This window comes from Coffea arabica, chromosome 5c (assembly GCF_036785885.1).
Source record: "Coffea arabica cultivar ET-39 chromosome 5c, Coffea Arabica ET-39 HiFi, whole genome shotgun sequence".
Classification (NCBI taxonomy): Eukaryota; Viridiplantae; Streptophyta; class Magnoliopsida; order Gentianales; family Rubiaceae; genus Coffea; species Coffea arabica.
In genome coordinates, this window is record NC_092319.1 from 26,552,302 (window position 1) to 26,567,695 (window position 15,394).

At 39.8% G+C, this 15,394-nt stretch overlaps 1 protein-coding gene across 1 annotated transcript; it reads right to left on the reverse strand.

Annotated features, from left to right (window-relative positions):
* Positions 1-638: 638 nt before the first annotated feature.
* On the reverse strand, positions 639-13,519 carry LOC140007252 (uncharacterized). Its single transcript, XM_072049956.1, has 6 exons — positions 13,380-13,519; positions 9,638-9,881; positions 8,881-9,547; positions 2,114-2,392; positions 1,756-1,999; positions 639-1,164 (listed from the first exon to the last, which is right to left on the reverse strand). The coding sequence occupies exons 1-6, from the start codon at positions 13,517-13,519 to the stop codon at positions 639-641; spliced, it is 2,100 nt and encodes a 699-aa protein (XP_071906057.1).
* Positions 13,520-15,394: the final 1,875 nt, after the last annotated feature.

A 15,394-nucleotide genomic window follows, 5' to 3' on the forward strand; every position in this document is an offset into this window, starting at 1 on the left:
TTCTTGCTAGAGAGGGCCGGCCATAAGGAGGTAAGAAAGAGTGAATTTTGTGGTAATTTTTAAGATATTTAACTAATTGGGTCAAAAGTCAAAAACATGAATAGTAAGTCATCAAGTCAAATCCAATGAAATGGTGACACTTGTCACCCAATAAGTGCATTCTTATCCTTTCTTTTTCCTCTCACATCAATCAATTCACATCCTCTACTTATCCCTTAACACCCAATAAATTTTACACAGTATCCGGAATTTAACATAATTGGCCGAATTTTTCCGAACTTTTCGCACTAGTGGGTCCCACGTCCATTATATATTCTTAATTTTCTAAAAACTCTCCAATACTAGAAAAATTATCTAAAAACTATAATTATTCATAAAATCCACCAAGAAATATTCCTAAGCCAGAAAATGCAGAAAACATGCAATTAAGGGGAAAAACCCTAGGAAAAATATTAGGGAAATACGGGTTCTCACAAGTTGTATTAACTTAATATCTAGCAACTAACAAACAACTAATAATGGTAACTAAAAACCCTAATTAACAAGCTAGTAATCTGCGAACTAGTCTTCACTTGATTCTTCCACCTGAAGGAAAGTGTATAGAGTAGTTTCTCCATTATGTAATCCTTCAATGGTCCTCAAGTCATCACCAACTCATTCTTGAATCGTGCAAACAAGAGATTGAAGTGATTCTTGAAGTCTTCTAGCACGCGCTCTTGTAATCGGACACTTGGTATTTGCATGACTTGAGCGCTAGAAGTTCGAGCAGCCTTGAGCCCCTCCTCATTAGTCCCCTCCTCTTGAAGGCGATTTGTCCCCAAATCAAACTCATCGTCTGCATGAAAAGGACTCAAGTCAGATATGTTAAAAGTAGCATGTACTCCATACTCACCTGGAAGTTCAAGTTTGTAGGCATTGTCATTTATACGCTCCAGGACTTGGAATGGACCATCCCCCCTGGGAAGTAGCTTACTACGCCTTTTGATTGGGAACCTCTCTTTGCGCATGTGTATCCATACCCAATCACCGGGCTCAAAGACCATCTTGCGGCGCCCCTTGTTGGCACTTTGGATGTATTGAAGTGTACGCTTCTCGATGTTGGCACGCACCTTAGTGTGTAACTCACGTACATATGCAGCTTTGTGCTTACCATCCAAGTTAACTCTCTCATGAACAGGTAAAGGAGTTAAATCCAAAGGTGTGAGAGGGTTAAAGCCATACACAATTTCAAAAGGCGAATAATGTGTAGCAGAATGAACAGTGCGATTGTATGCAAATTCCACATGTGGTAAGCAATCTTCCCAAGATTTAATGTTCTTTTTTATAATTGCGCGCAACAGGGTAGATAAAGTCCTATTAACCACTTCGATTTGACCATCAGTTTGTGGGTGACTAGAAGTAGAAAATAGCAATTTAGTACCCAGTTTACACCACAAGGTTTTCCAAAAGTAGCTAAGGAATTTGGCGTCCCTATCAGAAACAATAGTGCGTGGCATGCCATGTAATCTAACAATCTCACGAAAGAATAAATCTGCAACATGCTTAGCATCATCTGTTTTATGACAAGGAATAAAATGGGCCATTTTGGAGAAGCGGTCAACTACCACATAGATTGAGTCATGTCCTTTTCTAGTCCTAGGGAGTCCAAGCACAAAATCCATTGACAGATCAACCCATGGTTCATGTGGGATTGGTAAAGGTATATAGAGACCATAAGGGTGTACCTTTGATTTTGCTTGGTGACAAGTCACACACCTTTCAATGTGCCGTTCTACGTCACTCCTCATGCGTGGCCAGAAGAAATGCTCTTGGAGAATCATTAAGGTCTTGGCAATGCCAAAGTGTCCCATTAGTCCTCCTCCATGAGCTTCTCTTACTAGGAGTGTGCGCATGGAGCTCTTGGGAATGCAAAGCTTGTCCTTGTAGTATAAGAACCCCTGAGAGATGAAATAGTGCTCACGAGAGTGTCGTGGCAAGGAGACAAAAATCTCACCAAAATCTGAGTCAGTGGCATAAAGATCTTTAAGAAATTCAAAACCAAGAAACTTAGCATCTAATGTAGTGATAAGTGCATACCTTCATGAGAGTGCATCAGCCACAACATTCGTCTTACCTGTCTTGTATTTGATCACAAAGGTAAAAATGTCAATGAAAGTAATCCATCTCGCATGTCGCTTACTCAACTTGTCTTGGGACTTGATATGCTTGAGCGACTCATGATCTGTGTGCAAGACAAACTCACGAGGGCGAAGGTAATGTTGCCATGTTTGTAGAGCTTGCACTAAGGCCATTAGTTCCTTATCATAGGTTGAGTAGTTTAGAGCAGCTCCATTCAACTTCTCGCTAAAGTAGGCAACCGGGCGACCCTCTTGGAGTAAAACAGCTCCAATACCTATACCAGAGGCATCACACTCTACTTCAAAAGCTTTGTCAAAATTAGGTAAACTAAGAATAGGTGCATGTGTGAGCTTGTGTTTAAGTAATTGGAAAGACTTAGCTTGTGCCTCTCCCCAATGAAATTGCACGTCTTTCTTGACAATTGACGTAAGTGGGGCAGCAATTGTGCTAAAATCCTTGACACAATGCCTATAGAAGCTTGCCAAGCCATGAAAACTTCTCACCTCACTTACATTGGTAGGGGTTGGCCATTCACTAATAGCCTTCACCTTTTCTTGATCAACATGAATTCCCTGCTCACTTACAACATAGTCTAGGAAAACCAATTGATTTGTGCCAAAGGTACACTTCTTAAGGTTAGCGTAGAGGCTCTGTGACAGCCCCACCTTCCCCTAAGGCGAATCAAAGAGGTTAGCGGACTGCCTGTCCAGCTCTCGCCAGGACTAACGGTGCAGTTTAGAGCGATCTATTTCGTTCCAGAACTTATAACGTGCGTAAACAAGGCAAAAGGGCAAAATAACCCAAAATAAAAAAATGAAATCCGGAGTCGGCCATGAATAGTAACCGACACGTCAGAACCCAACCAAACATTAGAACACATATACACTTGACATTTTGCAATTACAAGCCACAATGGCATACAAAAGTAATCCAAATGTTACTACATGTTTGGTTTGCCAAATTAAAGTGAAAACGGCCCTAAAGATACATTTAGGGTCCCACTTCATATACAATACAAAAGAAATATTCATCTAGTTCATTCAGCAACCAACTAGCAAGAATCATTCCAAAAGTAGTCATATGCCTGTAAGGAAAACAAAAGGAACGGTGTGAGCTAATTGCCCAGTGAGATACTATCACTTACGCAACCAATTGCATATAAGCATCAAACTTTCATTCAATATAGTAAAATAAGCAAAGGCACACGTCAAATATGGTGATAAAAGGATACAGATGGCTCTCAAGAGCCCTTTTCCTCGTTTGCATTTCTTGATCGGACGTCATTGACTCTCCGTCAATGTTCAACAATAACCAGCCGTAGACTCCACTTTACTTCCATTCCTTCCACCTAACATTCCCCAACCGGGCCCGAAATCCAAACACTTGCATTGTGGTATTACTCGAGTAAACCGGAATCGAGAGTCTCTCATACTACAAGATTCCATATAACATTGCCCCATGGCACATTAATTGGCACGACCAAGCCCTCGCCGGCTCGATTCAATCAATTACCAATGGGGTTGAGCTCATTGATAACATTTGTAGTCGTTGGAGACTCGTCCAAACGACACCAAGTCATGCATTTCATTTTATATAACATCTCATATAACATTCCAATAACTTTCCAATAACATGCGAAACAATAAGTGAGAGTGATAAAGTACACTCTCACGTCAGTCAATTAACATTCAACATCTCAAGTTCAAATATCAAAGCCATATAATAGCACACAAGTGAGTAGTACACTCACCAAGCTCGCAAATGTGGTTTCATGCACTTCCGTCAAAAGAACGTTGTGCACCACGGTCACGTCCTAAAACATGCAAACAAATACAATGAGACTCGATAACGAGTCATAAACCAAGGCCACACATGACCCCAATAGGGTTCCATAAGCATATACAAACATTAAAGGAAACCAGAAATTTTGGAAATGTAACTAGCTTTGGCCTTGAAAAAAAACAGTTTTTGTCCTCGTTTTGCGGTAATGGCACCAATTTCACTACGATTATCGGATGAGGGTGCAAGACCCACCATCTCAAAGCTAAAAGATAGGGCTACAACATCACAGAAGGTCACTCAACCCAGTTTTGAGTGCAAACAGGTCAAAAATGCAATATACTACATCAAAAACGTAAAACAGATTCACCAAAATGCATTCTAGCGGAAACATCATAACTCAGGCTCTACAAGTCCAAATCCAGAAATTCCAAAACCAGATGAAAGCTAAGAAACAGGGCTAAATTTCATCAGAAGGCCTCAATAACCAATTCGGAAGAAATTCCAACCAAAACAACTCATTACAGACGCACTTCTCAATTTCGGGTAAAACCAGAACAGCAATAGTAATTTCAACTTATCTCATTCTACACTACTCTGATTGACCTGAAATTTTGTAGGCACCTCTAAAATGTCATTCCCTACAACTTTCATGTTTTAAGCTAAGGCCAATTCTGTAACGACCCCACCTCCCCCTAAGGCGTACCAGAGGGTTCGGCGGGCCGCCTGCCCAGCTCTCGCCGGGACTCAGTCGTTCTTTAATCAAATCCAGAACAAATCACAAGAATAAATAGGGTCGCAATCCAAACTTAAAGCGGAACTTATATACATTGCCAACCCAAAAGAGAATATAAACATCAAATATACAAGGGTTCTCAATCCTTCATACGTCCAGCCCGTGCCAAGCACTAGGCGAGAACCGCTACAAAAGAAACAAAAGAAACAAAACTAGATTGGCTAGTCTATCTCAAGCTCACGTCCTCGCTCGCCTTCCCCTGTAAGGAAAACAAAACTAAAGGAATGAGCTAAAAGCCCAGTGAGGTTCCGAACACATAATCAGATAATCAATCCAATACATTAAACATGGAGTATCAATAATTCAAGAAACATTTACAATGGAAAGCGATAGTAACACATTCATTAAAAGGATACGGCTCACAAGGAGCAATTCGTTATTTCGTTCATTCGTTCTCCTGACATTTCCCCTTATTCCTCCAATCATTAGAAAATGCATTTTTCGTTTATCAATAAACCCTCGTTCGTTCGTTCGTTCATTCATTCATTCATTCACCCCCGTCCTGGCCGTTGGCCAGTCTCCACCAACCTACACGGTAATACTCGAGTATACCAAACGTTCACCCAAGTCCCTAATCGCCCGACCGAGTCCGCTTCTGGCTCGAGACGACCGGTAACAAGGGGCAATGGCCAGTTCAGCCCAAAAGGCTTACATTCATGCGCAAGTAACATTTCAATCATTAAATCCTTGAAAATTACACAGTTATTTAGGTCGAGTGCGATAAAGTACACACTCGCCTAGAAAACTCGTTTTGGAAATCATTAAAAGCAATTAACACATTAGCAAATGATAACAACAAGCCATAAAGTCAAATAAGGAACACTCACCTAGATATGCAAAATAACATGCAAAATCCTTCCGGATATTACCCTTAGTCACCAATGAAACCTAAGGTTGAACAAGAGAACATATTACAGTTTATCGAGCAAAACATTTAAGGGAAACGAAGATACCCGACTAATTAAGAGTAAAACGTGTAAAGATGACTTTCAAGTAAGAAGAGGGTTGTTTGAACCCAAGGATGAAAAATCATGTTTTAAAATGGAAAACCGGTCATGGTATTGGCCTAACAAAAGTATACAAGTTCAAATAGAAACCTAGACCTCGGGCGAAAATTTGGGCAGCACGCCCTTTGTGTTTACCTAATTTTCCAGCCATTTTGGCTTCATTATTTTTCCTCAACCACAACCCAACATCACACATAAGCAATTCAAGTCAAGAGCCGTTCCATAGGCTCACAATATCATAAGAATAAGAAATACAGTAATAACAAGTGCAGAAATTCAATTTAGCAAAAGACAGATTTGACGTATGAAAGCGGAAATAACGTATCCGAGGCTACGCTTATCGGATTATGACGTAACCTATGCCGTTTCGAAGCTAAGACTCAGGGTTACAATGTTCATGAAGGTCACTTAGTCCAGTTTCTAATGTAACTTGGTCAAATTCTCGAATTACTAAACCAGAAACCAATTCGTCGGCTGTTTAAACGAAGAACACTGTAATGGACATAACTCAGAGTACACAAGTCCGAATCAGGTGTTCTCAGAGGTATTTGAAAGCTAATTCAGAATACTACAACTTTCATGTTTTGGAAAAAAGCTAAATCAGAATGGATCCTAGCCGAAAAACGTGATAAACTGGACTTAACTGATCACACGGACTGCTTGGGAAATACTTAAAACAGTAAGGGTATTTCGGACTTTTCATGACCTACGTTGCTCCGATTGAGCTGAAATTTTACAGGCACCTAAAAAATACCATTCTATACAACTTTCCTTCTTTGACCCAAGGCCAGTTCGGCTTCTAACATGCAGTTACCAAACCGGACAGAATGGAAGCTAGAATTTCCAGAAATCTGAAATTTGTAGTTTCTAGTGCAACTTTCCCCAATTTCTCACTTCTCACACTACCAAAACATCTTATACAACATTAATTGTAACATACAAGCATCATACAACAAGTTGGGCAGAATTTCCCAAACCCTAGTTCATCATATAAAGAGGGGAAAAACTTCCAAACATGCTAGCATCCATGATTCCACTACTACTCAAGTTACTAGACTTAATTTAACCAAGATTGAAAGAAAAATTTAGAGAGATATCATCTTCCTTACCTTAATATGAGTTCTCCAAGTGTAGCCCAAGCCTTCTCTTTCCAAAATTTCACCACCAAACACTAGCTAATCACTCAAGGAGAAGTTTAATCGGTTTAGTTCTTTTGATTTCTCACTTTGTAGCTTGAATCAAGAAGAAATGAAGAAAGTTCACTCTTGTTCTTCTCCTCTCTCTCTCTCAGCTCCCTTGGCAGAAATATGAAGAGGTATGAAGCTAAGTTGTCTTATATTAAAGCCAAAAGGATTAGAACTAATGGTGTCCACAAATTGCCCAACACTTGGCCTAATCTTGGCCACTAATTTTTCTCTTTCTTTCCCTTGCTTATGAGCCACAAATTTCGGTCAAGCTTGCTGCCAAGAGAGAAGATATTTTGCTCAAGTTCAATAAATTTGTTTGGTGAGCAAAAATGGTGGTCAAGTGGTGCGTTCAAACGGTAGTGCGCGGGACCCGCCGGTTCGCGCCGTTTTTCTTAAAAACTCACGTACTAGGGTTTTTACTTCCCATTCACTAACCTTATATCATTGCTACCAATCACATATTATTTCTCACTTAAAAGTCACTTTTAATCCTCAAATTTAATCCTTACTCTGTACCGAAAATTCATCCGGCGAAAAATCGCGAAAACCCTAATTTTGCTCCAAACTTGAAACCGAAGCGTAAAACCCTATTTTCTAGGTTTATCTACACTTAATGTGAAATATTTGGGTAGTGGCCTTTGGTAAATACTAATTTTCAAATAAAAGGGTATTTTTGAGGAAAAATACAAGGAATTTGCGAGTCCTCACAAATTCGGCTTCTAACTAGGACCTAAAATTTCGGACAGAATGCCCCCTCAGGAACCCTAGTTTTCTGAAATTTCTTCCAAACCAGAAATTGGTTGCAATTAATCACTTTTCCCACCTCCTTAAGTCATTATAGACCATTTCCAAACATCATAGATAGCCACACAATCATGCTTATATTAAAACAGAAAAATCCCCAAAAAATAATAAAACTTCATCATTTCAACCACAAATCAAGAAATAATCCATAAACTTGCATCTCTTACTACCACTAAGCATGATTTAAGCATCAATTAAAGGAGGAGGGTGGTTCTTCACAACTTACCTTAAGAACAAGAGAGAGAGAGAGCTATTGACCACCTTAACTTTCCAAACAACTCCACAAATCCACTCACTAACTCTAATTGAAGAGGTTTTATGGAGTAATTTCAAGGTTGGATGGTTAGTTTTGATGATTTGGAACAAGATTGAAGTATTTTCTTCCTTGTGCTTGGAGTAAGAGAGAGAGAAAGGGAGAAAGAGAGGGCCGGCCACTTCTTGATGATTTTTGAAGATTTTTGGTCAATTTTAAGCTATTTTAACCAATTTGGTAAAAAGGTCAAAAGGTGAATAGTTGTGGACAACTCAATCCAATCACATGGTGACACTTGTCACCTCATTTAATGACTTGCCTAACTTTTTTTGTCTCTCATACACCTATCCACTTGGTACCTCTAAATATCTCACAACACCCGATAAATTAATTCCAGTATCCAAAACTTAACCTAATTGGTCGAATTTTTCCGAACTTTTGGCATTAACGGGTCCCACGTCCGATATATATCCTTAATTTTTTAAAAACTATCCAATACTAGAAAAATCATCTAAAAACTATATTTACTCATAAAATTCACCAAGAAAATTTTCCCTAAGCCAGAAAATGCAGAAAACATGCCATTAAGCGGAAAAACCCTAGGAAAAATATTAGGAGGAATTTACGGGTTCTCACAGGCTCGCATTGCGAAGTGCATCTAGGACCATTTGTAAATGCACAACATGCTCATCTAGACTCCTACTATAGACCAAATGTCATCAAAGTAAACGACCACAAATTTACCAATGAAAGAACGTAAAACATGATTCATTAGTCTCATAAAAGTACTTGGTGCATTGGTTAGCCCAAAAGGCATGACCAACCACTCATAAAGACCATGTTTTGTTTTAAATGCAGTTTTCCATTCATCTCCTTCTTTCATGCGAATTTGATGGTAACCACTTTTCAAATCAATCTTAGTAAAAATGATAGCACCATGTAATTTATCAAGCATGTCATCCAAACGAGGTATGGGATGGCGGTACTTTACCGTTATGGCATTAATTGCCCTACAATCAGTGCACATTCTCCATCCTCCATCTTTCTTTGGAACAAGTAGAACTGGGACAGCACAAGGGCTTAGACTCTCATGAATCCAACCCTTACTAAGCAACTCCTCCACTTGTCGTTGTTGTTCCTTGGTTTCCTCAGGATTAGTCCTATATGGTGCCTTGTTTGGAAGGGAAGATCCAAGAATGAAATCAATTTGATGTTTAATTCCCCTTAATGGAGGCAAACCATTAGGTATATCCTCAGGAAAGACGTCTTGATACTCCTGTAAGAGGTTAGTAATAACACTAGGCAAAGAAGCATCAAGAGCATTAGTGAGTAAGGATTCCTTGCCAAATAGAATAAACAAAACCTGGTTAGAATGCAAGGCCTTTCTGACATTTTTCACCTTGGCAAGCATGCTAGGTTTTCTCTCCTGTATGGGCTCTATGGTCGAATGAGAGTGATCCAATTTGCTTGAAGAAGGGTCGGCCAACTCTAATTTCTTAGCTTTGGCGTTTTCCTTCTTGGTGGAAGCATGCAGGTCATACTCTTTTTGTAGACTTACCTGATCCTTATGCACTTGTTGAGGTGTAAGAGGTGCAAGTGTAATCTTTTTACAATTATGCATGAAAGAGTATTTGTTCAAGAAACCGTCAAAAGTGACTCTTTTGTCAAATTGCCAAGGATGCCCTAAGAGTACATGTGCAGCTTGCATTGGTACCACATCACACATAACATCATCTTCATACCTACCAATGCGGAATGTAACTAAAACTTGTTTATGAACACGGACCTCTCCATTGTTGTTTAACCATTGAAGTTTATAGGGATGGGGGTGTTCACTAGTTAGCAAGTTTAGTTTCTCCACCATCAATGCACTAGCAACATTAGTGCAACTCCCTGGGTCAATCACTAAGCTGCATACCTTGTTGGTCACATGGCACCTGGTGTAAAAGATGTTGTCACGTTGAAACTCATCTTTACTAGCTTGAGTAGCTAGTGCCCACTGTGACAGCCCCACTTTCCCCTTAGGCGAACCAGAGGGTTCAGCGGACCGCCTGCCCAACTCTTGCCGAGACTCAGTCATTCACTCACACAAATCAGAAATAGAACCACAAGAGAGAGCAAAACTAGGATCCAAAACTTACAACAAAACTTATATACATTGCTATCTTAGAAAGAAGTATAACCGCTGAGAATACAAAAGTTCTCAAGTCACCATACAACCAGCCCGTGCCAAGCACTAGGGCGAGAACCAAAACAAAACCAAAACTAGACCCAGCCAGTCGATACAGAGCTCTCGCCCCTGCTCGCCTTCCCCTGCTAAGGAAAACAAAACTAAAGGGGTGAGCTAAAAGCTCAGTGAGGTTCTGAACACATAGGCAACAAGGAGTTCAAAGCATTCACTACATATTACCAATAACTCAAATACAAAAGAAAGCGATAAACATATTCATTAAAAGGATACGTGCTCACAAGGAGCCATTCGTTCATTCATTCGTTCATTCATTATCCTTTCGTTCCCTTATACCTTTAATCATTTGAAAATGCATTTGTATATAGATAAAACCCTCATTCATTCATTCGTTCATTCATTCATTCACCAGGCTCCACCAACCTCCACCAACCTACAAGGTAATACTCGAGTATACCAAAACGTTCATCCAGGTCCCTAATCGCCCGACCGAGTCCGCTTTTGGCTCGAGACGACCGGTAACAAGGGGCAGTGGTCAGTTCAGCCAAAAGGCTTACATTCATGCACAAATAACATTTCAATCATTCAATCATTGAAAACTTTACAATCATTTAGGCCGAGTGCGATAAAGTACACACTTGCCTAGAAAACTCGTTTTAACAATCATTGAAAGCATTTAACATGTTATCAATCATTCATACCAGCCATATAATCATGGAACATAACAAACAAGGAACACTCACCTATACACGCAAAATAACGTCCACTTCTCAATCACCAATGAAACCTAAAAGTAAACAAAGAACACATTACAATCCATCTAGCATGATTTAGATGAAATCAAGGATTACCCGACTACTCGCGAGTAAACGTATAAAATGACTTTTAACGTGTCAATAGAGCATATGGATCCGTGGACGAAAATTACTAGGGTTCATAAACCAACCGTGAAACCAAACTCAAAAGGTTATGAAATTTCCGGCAGAAAACACTTTAATCAACGACAAATCGAAATCCAATAAGGTAAGCTAAGAAGTATTGTTTCCGGAATCGTTTATGTAGCTCAAAATCAATAGACTATACGCCTTGATGAAAATCATGAAAAGGTGGCAAAACTATCTCACTTTCACTCTTAAAACTTCACTTAAAAGTTATTCACTTGTGGCAGAGAGAACCCTAGGTCAACCTCTATATTTTGGTAAACAGTAAGTAAACGTTTGGAATTTCAACCCAAAGAGGTATTAGGTTTTAGAATGGTAAAATGATCATTTTATTTGCCAAGCAGAAATATACAGGTTCAAATAGAAATTTAGCCCTCGGCCACCTTTTGAAAGAGCCGGTAACATTTTCAGTAAATACGTCCAATTCGTCACAAAATACCTTCGCAAAATCACTTTAACTTGCTCACATTACAAGAAGATAAACGGACGGCATGTCCCTTGTGTTTACCTATTTTCCAGCCATTAATGGCTTCATTATTTTCCTCAAAACAGTCCCAACATCTCGTATAGAATAATCTCATGTCCAAAAGCCATTCACTAGGCTTAAAGTCATATAAATACAAAAATAAATACAAAAATCAAGCTAGAAACATTTCCGGATAAAAACAGTTTTTGACACCATTTTACGGTTTTGGCACCATTGGCGCTACGATTATCGGATGAATGTGCAAGACACACCGTTTCGAAGCTAACAGATAGGGCTACAATGTTGAAGAAGGCCACTCAGTCCAGTTTGTAGTGCAACTAGGTCAAAATTGACATATATGAAACCAGAATCTCACAAACAGGTTGGCTAACCGCACAATTGTTAAACAGCAATAATTCAGGCTACCGAAGTCCGATTGAAGTGTATCTTATGGTGTTTTGAAGCTAAAACACAACCCTACATTTATTGAAGACCTCCATGGCCAAATCATGCATTTTCATGATCAAAAATGGAAAACTACACAAAAACAGAATTCTGGGCGCGAAACAGGTTTCATGGACAGTCAAGGGTATTTTGGTCATTTAACATGCTACAGTGGTCGGATGAAGCTGAAATTTTTCAGTCTACTAGTTTATACCATTAGCTACAACTTTCATGTTTTGGCCAAAATCTAAATCGGTAAGGATCATGGTGAAACGTCACGGTCAGATTGGGTGAAAAGACAACCTTGTTCGCTGAACTCCTACCTAGACCAGTCTGGGTATTTCCGAATTTTCTCAGCATATACAACTCCAATTCAAGTGATTCCAAAGCCATTTGAAAGCTACGATACAAGGCTATAATTCTTAGGAAGACATCAACAACCAAATCGGTAGTATTCCCAGTCAAACTACCCAATTACCAAAGCTGATTACTATTCTCGGATAGAAACAGGGTAGCAGGGATATTTCGGTCTTTTCACAGGCTACCGAGCTCAGATTGATCTGAAAATTTACAGGTAACTAGAAAACATCATTATCTAAAACTTTCATGTTTTGTGCTAAGGCCAATTCGGCCTCTAACCTGGTCAAACAGAAACGGGCAGAATTGAGGAAATGAAACCCTAACTGGAAATTTTTGCATTCAAGTCAGAAATTTTCCACTAAAACATCTCTTTAGCTATCACAAGTCATTAATTTAACATAATCAAGAACAAAGGAAGGATGGCTAGACATGATACCTTCAAATATCAAGAAAGGTGATGACTTAGGAATTTTTCTTCCAAAACAACTCCACTAGAAGCTTTAATCCTTCTTAATAAGTAACTTTGATGGAGTAATCTTCACTTTTAATGGTTAGAAATCAAGATTGGAGCAAGGGATTGAAGTACAAGATGAAGGATTTCCTCTCTTTTCTCTCCTCAAAATTTCAGCCAACAAGGTGAAAAATGAAGAAACATTTGGTCAAAATGGATGTTTAGTAAAGTTAAGAAAAGTTAGTCAAAGTCCCCATCCAATGGTTTCATGACACTTGTCCCTCTCATTAATGTCATGCCTAAATTTTTTTGTCTTTCTCACACCTATCCACTTGGTACCTCTAAATATCTCATAACACCCGATAAATTAAACCCAGTATCCAAAACTTAACCTAACTGGCCGAAATTTTCCGAATTTTGCGCACTAGTGGGTCCCACGTCCGATATACGCTCTTAATTTCTCAAAAACTAACCGATACTGGAAAATCATTTAAAAACTATATTTACTCATAAAATTGATCTAGAAAAATTTTCTAATAAAGAAAATGCAGAAAACGTGCAATTAAGAAAAGTACGGGTCCTCACACCCTTCTTGCTACCAATCCAACTTTGTCTTGAGTTGGCACTTCCTCTATCTCATCTTCCTCTTCAACCAAGGGAGACATGTCTTTGTACTCCTCCTCTTCATCATCAGTGACAATGTCTCCATTTGGTAGTACAAGCATGGTCCTTGGATTTGGACATTGGCTTGCAATATGTCGAACTCCTTGACACCTCCAACATTTGGTGTCACGATTCCTAGGTTTTGAAGTTTCAATTGTTGATTTTGACACAACCTTGGAGTCGGTTTTTGAAAAAGGCGGCCGTGAGCTTGACCCTTGATCGTGCTTCGGCTTTGGAGCGGTCCAAGCATTCGACCCTCTCTCTTCCCTTCTAGGCTGGAATGGACAAGGAAATGTTTGTTGTAACAGCCCCACCTTCCCCTAAGGCGAACCAAAGGGGTTAGCGGACTGCCTGCCCAGCTCTCGCCAGGACTAACGGTATAGTTTACGTCGTTCTCTTACGTTCCGAAACATACCAAAGCGCGCAAACAAGTCAAAATCACTAAATAAAAAAACGAAAATCGAAGCCGGAATGAATAGTGCAAGACACGTCAGAATCCGGCCGGATTTTCGGCCGGATTCTCGGCCGGATACAAGGCCGAGAGCAACTCAATTTTTTTTCAAAAACCCACTCAATCTGGCCGGCAATCCGGCCAAGATTCTGGCCGGCAATCCGGCCAAGATTCTGGCCGGATTGTCTGGCCGGATACCGGCCAGAGAGCAACTGGCCGGATTTCTTTTTTTTTTTTTCCAAGCAATCCGGCCTTCAATCCGGCCAGTTTCTGGCCGGATTCCTGGCCGGATTCGGCACTGTTCATCTTCGCCAAATTTTTTTTCTTTTCCGTTTGAAAGTCGTGTCACTCCGAAATCCAACCAAACATCATCCAAACATAAATATACATTGAATTTCAACATTTACAACCATAGTGGCAGGCCAAAACCATTCATTAAGGAAGTACATATTCGGTTTGCCTATCAAAAGGAAATGAACCCGTTACACATTAGGGTTTCATTTCAAGAGCTATACAAAAGACATTTACATGCTCAACTTGGCAATTAACTATCCAATCCATTCCCAAAAGTAATTATATCCCTGTAAGGAAAACAAATAACACGGAATGAGCTAAAGCCCAGTGAGCAACTACCACAATAACAGTTAAGATCACATAAGCATAACCATTCAATTCAAGTATGCAATTTCGAAGTAAAGCAAATCAGTGAAAGGATACGGTCGGCTCTCAAGAGCCCATTTCCACTCTTGCAATCTTGATCCAACCTCATTGACCCTCCGTCAATGTTAAGAGTACCAAACCGTAGACCTCACTTTACTTCCATTCCTTCCACCCAACATACCCCAACCGGGCCCGCACTCCAATTCAGTAGCTTTTGGTAATACTCGAGTATACCGGAACCAAGAGTCTCATTACTACAAGGTTCCCCAGTACAGTCCCCGTGGCATGACAATTTTCACGACCAAGCCCTCGCCGGCTCGATCCAATTGACTACCGAACGGGGTTGAGCTCAGTAATACAGTAAAGCCGTTGGATACTCGTCCAAACGACACCAAATCAGTTTCCATGCATGGAATTCAGTATCTCATATAACAATTGCAGTATTTCAGTAAAACAGTAAATAGCCATGAAGGAAATTACAAGGGGTGAGGGCGGTCAAGTACACCCTCACCTCAATCACTTCCAATAACCAATTAAGCCTTCAAGGCATCAAATACACATGGAACAAAGCCACATTATAACAAGTAAGTGAGTAGTATACTCACTAAGCAATTAAGTGCTATGTCATGCACTTCCGTCAGGGGAATGTCGTGAACCACCATCACGCCCTAGAACACATAAGCAAGTACAATGAGACTCAATAACGAGTCATAAAGCAATGCCAATCACAACCCCAATAGGGTTTCATAAGCATATACAAGCATTATAGCAAACCAGAAATTCAAACAATGGCTTTAGCCTTGGCCCTGAAAATAAAACTGTTTTG